The following is a 7505-nucleotide window of genomic DNA, read 5'->3' on the forward strand; positions in this document are numbered from 1 at the left end:
GTCATCAAGGAAGTGAAGGTAGGCAAAGAGGAGAGGTCCACGGACACAGCCCTGGCTCTCTCTGACATTCGAGGTTGACTTGATGATGAGGAACCAGCAATGGAGAGTTAAGAAGAGCGGTCACTAAGGGAAGAGAGAAACCGAGAGATTGTAGCACCCTAGAAGCCAAGTAGTAATGGAAGTATGTCAAGGAGAAGAGGGAGACCGTATCAAACTCTGTTGATAGATTCAGAAAGATGGGGACAGGACGCACTGTTACATTTGTCAACGTTGAGCGGTTGTCCTGTACCCGATGTCCTTCAATTCTCTCTGTGAAGTGGGAGGCACAGTCATGCACGGAGAGAGGCGTGGGGCAGGGAGAGTCGGGGCGATGGCAAAATGGGAGACGTAAGGAGAGCGAGGGAAGTTTGAAAACATCACTGGGGAAAGAGAAAGCCCACGGCGACCAGAGAGAAGGTGCAGGATCGCTGGGCGGCGCAGAGGGCCTATCGGAGGGGTTCCGAAAACGGTTGGATTCCCAGCTGCAGCCAGGGGACAGGGCTGCTAAGGGTTAATAACTTTTTCTTTCCCATTTCTTTAAAATTAAGAACAGCAGATCCTTGTTTAGGGCCGCAGAGACAGTTTCAAGATAAGAAAGAGCAGGATGCTGACAGTCCGGGAGAGGCCACTCGGACCTCAGGGGAGTGTCACGTAGCAACGTCCAGCTGTAAGAAATCAGAGCTGGGGATTGCTGGCCGGGCTTTCATTCCCGCGCAAGAGCTGCCCCTGAAGCAGTGTGACACGGGGGCTGCGCCAGGTGACATTTGTTGTCCTGGTGCCGCTTCCGTCTCCTGGCCGGCCTCGAGGAGCACGTATACATGTGTCTCCTATATGGCAAGGGGAACCAGGAATGAGATCCAGATGGCCGTGCTCCGACAGGCCCGCAGAGGCATTCCTTGCCTTCCTGGGGATGACATAGCGTTGCTGTTTAACGCTTGATGAGAGCCGTTCTCAGTGCCCTCCGTGTCCACTTATTGAATGGCCAGCCCAGGCCTAGGTGGTAGACGGTGTCGTTCTCCTCATTTTGCAGAGGAGAGGACCGGAGGCAGCAGGAGAGCCGGGACTCGGGCCCAGGCAGACCGAGCGGCAGAGTATACGACACATACGTGGGAAACACCCGCTGCAACCCGTTGAGGTTGACACCGTTATTAATCTCGTCGGACCGAGGAGGTCAAGTAACTTCATCCAGATCACGTAGCCAAGAAGCAGCGGAGGCCACTTTTGAACTCAGCAGAGGGGTGAGGGGAGCCAGCACCAGACTGCCTGGCAAATGCCTCGTCCTGCAGGTAGATGTGAAAATAAATGAACGTTTCTTGCGTGTGGGTCTCGTCTCAAAGGGCCTTTAGCCTCAGCTGTGATACGGGCTGTATGGCGCACGACAGAGCACTAGGCCGGAGATGGGGATCTGGGAACAGTCAGCATGAGCTGGGACGGGACGAGCCGTCCGTGGCAGAGGGTGTCGATGGAAGAGTGTAGAGGGCCCGGCACTGAGCCCTCACGGACTTCAGCGTATCAGGGAGCGGCCAATAGTGTCGAGCAGGGGCAAGCAGGATGGCAGCCGAGACCCTCGCGATGACTCTGGCGACACCGGTGACCCCCGGGGAGAGCGGTTTCGGTGGGGCCGTGAGAGCAGACACCCATCTGCGCGGGCGGGGGCGTCAGGGAGGGGACGGAGGGCGCACAATGGGGGCGTGCAGGTGAGCTGAGGCGATGGGGAAGGGGGCCGAAGACACACCTGAGAGCAGGGATGGACCGAGAGCCCCGGAGGAGGGACCGGCCTGGGAAAAGAGGAGCGGCCCCTCAGGCTCTGATTCTAGAGGCAAGTTCGTACAAGTGGGTGGGGATCAGTCAAGACTGACCGCCCCCCCGCCTCCCCACACCTCGTGCCTTCTCTTTTCTCTGCGAGAGAAGGTCATTTGTTCCGAGTGAGACAAATACAGATGGCGGCGGGTGTTGGGGAAAGTGGCGGCAAGGTCGGTGTATCGGTGGTGTGTGTCGAGATGGGCCGCTGCGGACGCGCCTCAGTTACCCCAGTTTGTAGATGAGGGGGTGGAGGTTCTAGAGGCGTGGAAGGTTTGGAGGAGTGGAAGAACGGCAGGGAGAGGCAACGGATGAAGGACAGGTAAAAGAACTGAAGGAAAGCTCTGCGGGCTGGGCCCAGCCGGCCGTTTCACTGTGGATGGGCACCAGTCTGCCCAGCTGGGCCCCTTGCTTCGGCTCTGGTCGTCTCCCTGAAGGAGAGGGAGACAGACGGTGGGACGGGGGACAGCTTCGGGGGCTGGGCCTGGCTGATAGAGGCCGAGGGGTTCGGGTGGTGAGGAAGCTCTTCAAGTGGTCACGTGTGGCGTCCAGGCTGAGGGAAGGACGTGAAGTCACAAGGGGGTGGCGAGGCTGGGAAAACGGGCACTGCTCAGGATTCTGGAAGTCTAGTGGAAGTTAAAGGAATAGGCTTAATGGAAAAGTGAGAAAGTAGGAAGGTCAGAGAGCCATGGCCCTGTCTGAGGGTAACATTTTGGAGTTGGAGGCTTCAAAAGAGGAGGTGTAGTCAGAGACGGCAAAGCGGAAGCCATGTCTGTGGGCGTGAGGCGTGAGGTTGTGAGTAAGGTCCCGGAGGTGAGGAGATTCAGAGCTGTGAGGCCTGGTTTTTGGAGGAGTGCTCACAGAGGCATCGGAGTTACCTGGCAGGATGGCCGTATGAGAAGTGTGGTGCTGAGGCAAATGGCAGTCTCGTCTCTTCTCACGGTTGGGGAGCATGAGCAGCATCCACTCGGACGACGACCCCTACCTGGGAACTGGCGGATTCCGCCTGGGGATCAGGCTCCCTGCTAAGGTTAATGACTAGAAGAGGCACACAAACCAGACTTCCTTCACAGCCGAGATCACCACAGTGGCTTTTTTTTTTTTTTAAGTATTTATTTATTTTGACAGACAGAGGGTGAGAGACAGAGGCAGAGACAGAATCCCAAGCAGGCTCCCTGTTGTCAGCATGGAGCCCGGCTTGGGGCTCGAGCCCATGAACCGTGAGATCGTGACCTGAGCCAAAATCAAGAGTCGGATGCTCAACCCACTGAGCCACCCAGGCAGCCGCCCATGGTGGCTTTTTCACCGCCGACATTTAGTACTTGACCATTTCCTATGTGTGTCTCAATTTAAATATTCTACTGCATGACTTGTAGGCACAGTCTCTTAACATGTTTTCTGACCCAAACAGCTTGGGCACTGAGGTGATGCTGGTTTGCACAAAGTTACAAGGGTGCTTTGAACAAATTTTTCAAGCTGTTCTAACAATAGTCTCCATGTAGTCCGTTCATCTTTTGCTCATTCCTCCCCTATCCCCCACTGGAACAAACGGAGAAACAAACATAAAGTCCTAGCATCACATCCTGCTTTCCAGATCGCTGGCGTTTTGCCCCAATGAACTGAAAGACCAGAATTAAGGCTTCTGGCCTAGTACTTTTTTCCTACCACACGGGGGCAGACTTTCTAAGAAAAAAGGGGAAACCACTGTTGATCTTGTGCTATATAGAACCGAAAACAGGGATGGGGCTGTAATGTGCAACATGACGACTGTACATTCTATACTTGAAAGTTGCTTACGGAGTCGATCTTAAAAACTCTCATCACAAGAACAAAATGTAACTATGTGAGGGGATGGATGTGAACTAAGCTTATTGTGGTGATCACATTGCAATATGTACACGCGCACACACGTGTATATCAAATCATCATGTTGTACACCTTAAACTTATACAGTGCTATAGGCCAATTATGTCCCGATAAAACTGGAGAAATGAAAACAGAAATGAAATAGTGAGTAGTAATGTTAAGGGCAGATTTTGTGTGGTTTTTAGGTCTCAACAAATCTGCTTTCCTCGAGCCTGAGAGTCTTCCGGTCTTCTTCCCTCCCTTCCTCTCCCACTGTCTTACTCCCACAAATACGCCTTTATTCCAGGTAGAGTTGCCTGATAAAATACAGGATGCCCAGTTACATTTGAACAGCAGATAAACAACAAATATTTTGAGATCAGACGAGATCGGGCGCGCTCAGGGTGGTATGGCCATAGACAAACAACAAATATTTTGTAGCATCAGTATGTCCCGTGCATATTCTGGGGATATACTTATGCTACAGAATATTGCTTAGCCGAAATTCAAATTTAATTTGTATTTTTCTTTGCTAAATTTGGCGATCCCAACCCTGGGGCAAGAGCAGTGCTGGAAGCTGGCTGGGTGTGGCTGGATGAAGAGCTCAGGGTCGCCTGGCAGTGAGGTGCCAGAGACTGGGGGCTGCAGCCCAGCCTGTGCCTCAAGGAAGACTCCCTCAGCATCCTCACCTTCCATGCTGCCTCTCTCATTCCATTCTTTCCGCTGGACACATCCAGCTGCAGGGTCTCCTTCTCTGGGAAGCCTTCCCTGATCTCTCCAGGGACAGCGGTGCTTTGTATTTCCACATCTGTTAACACCTATCACACTATATACTTTACATTTTTCTGATGCACCAGGCCGTAAGCAATTAGAGATCAGAGCTATTTGTTGTTGCTGTTGTTGATCTCTCTTTCCCAATTGCTTGACACAGCGCCTGACACAGAATAAGCACTCAATACATGTAGGATTTTTTTTTTTAATGAGTGATTTTACCTTTAGACCTTAGAAAAGTCACCTAATGTTTCTTTGCAACAGTTTGGCCAACATCTACAAGAAAGGGGCCTGATTAGACGACTTCTAGTGTCCTTTATGGATCCAGGAGTCCCAGGTTAAGTGGGGGGCTGGCAGAGCACAGGAAGTAACCCCATTTCTGTCGCTGGCTGCAGCAAATTGCTTAGCGCTCCAAGAGGCCGGTTGAGGGACACTGGTTAAAAAGGAGCACGTGTCAACTATACCTCAATCCAAATTTTTTACAAAGTGCTTTTTAAAAATTTTTATTTATTTTTATTTTTTTCACGTTTATTATTTTTGAGAGAGACAGAGACCGAGAGCAAGCAGGGGAGGGGCAGAGAGAGAGAGAGGGAGACCCAGAATCCGAAGCAGGCTCCAGGCTCCGAGCTGCCAGCACAGAGCCCCACACGGGGCTCGAACTCACAGACCACGAGATCATGACCTGAGCCGGAGTTGGTCACTAAACCGACTGAGGCACCCAGGAGTCCCACAAAGTGCTTTGGCTGAGGGTCACATTGAGCTGAGAGTTGCTTTGGGGGTGTCTTTAGGAAGGAGTCAGAACCATGGCAGAAGACATCAAGATGAAAATCAAGAGAGGCGCCTGGGTGGCTCAGTCGGTTAAGCATCAGACTCTTGATTTCGGCTCAGGTCACGACCTCACGCATTGTGGAATCAGGCCCCGCATCAGGATCTGCGCTGGCAGCATGGAGCCTGCTTGGGATACTCTCTCTCCACCCCCTCTCTCTGCCCCTCCCTTGCTTGCATGCACCTGTGCCTGTTCTCTCTCTCTCACAATAGTATTAATAATAAATAAAATAAGCAAATAATAACATATTATTATATATAAATAATATACATCAATAACAATAAATAAACTTTAAAAAACGACCCAAATCAAGAACTACCAGACTACCCCTTTTGACAGCCGCTTCCCCAACCAGAACCAGACCAGGAAGTGCTGGCAAAACTCCCTGGACTTGCCCCACTGTGACAGGGCAATGACTGCCCAAAGGGATGCTATCTCTGCATGGGAGTGGTACCTGCGTGTGTTCAGGTCCCTCTGCCTCGCATCCTGGGTGTCGGTCAGCCTGGGATGACCGCCGGGCGGAAGGCACGTCCCGTGGGAAGATCTGAACCGGTTCCACCCCCCTCTCCTCTGCCCTCCATCCTTCTCCCAGGGCGGTGAAGGGGGACCTGGGCGCGTAGTGATCCCCACCCTGGGATCCTGAGTCATAGCTCAACTAACCATAAGTACTTGTTGGGAAAGTGTAAGACTGTGTATGTGTAAAAGAGCTCAATGGACTTTGGCCAGGAAGAGGGACTTCAGGGTGATTGTTTTTTCAGTTTTGTTTTATGTTTTTTTTTTAATTTTTTTTAACGTTTATTTATTTTTTTGGGACAGAGAGAGACAGAGCATGAACGGGCGAGGGGCAGAGAGAGAGGGAGACACAGAATCGGAAACAGGCTCCAGGCTCTGAGCCATCAGCCCAAAGCCCGACGCGGGGCTCGAACTCACGGACCGCGAGATCGTGACCTGGCTGAAGTCGGACGCTTAACCGACTGCGCCACCCAGGCGCCCCTGTTTTATGTTTTTAAACTGACCACCTTCTCTATGCCGGACAATGGAATGAGCTATTATACAAAATAGCCTCAAGCCCCTGTATGTGCTAAAATGTGTCTATATATTGCCCTTTATTATCCGCACAGTTTCCAAAAAAAAAAAGTGCTTTAACTATGCATGTGTCTTAAAATCAACCAGAAAAATGCTTCATACAAGTGGACTTTTTAAAGTATCAGTGGCTTAACAATTACTGCAGGGCTAGATGATCAAAAGAATCCTCAGAAATGCAACAGGATCCTCAGCACTAGAGAGGACTTCTAGATCTTTTTCATACCAACTTGAATGAATAGCAGCACTTCTTGCTGATTCCTTTCTAACCTCCTAACCCCCTGTCTTGAAGTTTTATTTTCATAAACCTCTGTGCTCTTTCCCTCCATCCCATCCCAGAGCTCACAAGTAGAATCCCTTCTTAGACCCACCTTTGAGGGGTTATTAAAGAATAGCTTATGCTATTGAATAAGCTTCCTCTGTCCCGAGCACTGCTGTAAGTCCTTTCTGTGTATCAAGTCAGTTAAAAGGAGGTGACACAATGTAAGTGTCAGCTCTGGAGCCAGACTGTCTGAGTTTGTGCTTCAGCTCCACCACTTCCTACCTGTTGACCTTGGACAAGTTGGTTAACTTCTCTGTCCCTCAAATCCGTCTATAAAAGGGGGATGCTGCTGCTGCTGCTACATCCTACCTTAGGGGGTTGTAAGAAGATTAAGATAAATTAACATCTGTAAAGTACTTAGAACAGTGATGGCATCCACTGATTATTATGTATGTGTATACACACAGGCATACATTTGTAATATACGCATCTCTCTCTCCATAATAAAATCTATATGTATATAGAAACTTACAACTCTATCAAGAAGATACTCTTGGGGCACCTGGATGGCTCAAGTCAGTTGAGCATTGGACTCTTGATTTTGGCTCAGGTCAGGATTCCCGGGTCATGGGATTGACTTCAGTGTTGGTGGGCATTGCGCTGAGCATGGAGTTGGCTTAAGATTCTCTCTTTTGGGGCGCCTGGGTGGCGCAGTCGGTTAAGCGCCCGACTTCAGCCAGGTCACGATCTCGCGGTCCGTGAGTTCGAGCCCCGCGTCGGGCTCTGGGCTGATGGCTCAGAGCCTGGAGCCTGTTTCCGATTCTGTGTCTCCCTCTCTCTCTGCCCCTCCCCCGTTCATGCTCTGTCTCTCTCTGTCCC

The 7505-nt window shown here is 50.9% G+C and overlaps 1 protein-coding gene across 1 annotated transcript; it reads left to right on the top strand.

The window, feature by feature from the left end:
* The first annotated feature begins 5258 nt into the window (after positions 1 to 5258).
* On the top strand, positions 5259 to 5792 carry LOC121025521 (cytochrome c oxidase subunit 6B1-like). The gene is made up of 2 exons (XM_040468059.1): positions 5259 to 5300; positions 5595 to 5792. Exons 1-2 carry the CDS (start codon positions 5259 to 5261, stop codon positions 5790 to 5792), a joined length of 240 nt encoding a protein of 79 aa, XP_040323993.1.
* Positions 5793 to 7505: the final 1713 nt, after the last annotated feature.

Source organism: Herpailurus yagouaroundi, unplaced genomic scaffold, assembly GCF_014898765.1.
Source record: "Herpailurus yagouaroundi ecotype Mexico unplaced genomic scaffold, PumYag 67681, whole genome shotgun sequence".
NCBI classification, from domain to species: domain Eukaryota; kingdom Metazoa; phylum Chordata; class Mammalia; order Carnivora; family Felidae; genus Herpailurus; species Herpailurus yagouaroundi.

Coding starts and splice junctions, on each gene's coding strand:
- LOC121025521 (XM_040468059.1), top strand. CDS start 5,259: ATGGCAGAAGACATCAAGATGAAAATCAAGAGAGGCGCCTGG. Junction 5,301..5,594: donor AAATCAAGAGAGGCGCCTGG/GTGGCTCAGTCG, acceptor ACCCAAATCAAG/AACTACCAGACTACCCCTTT.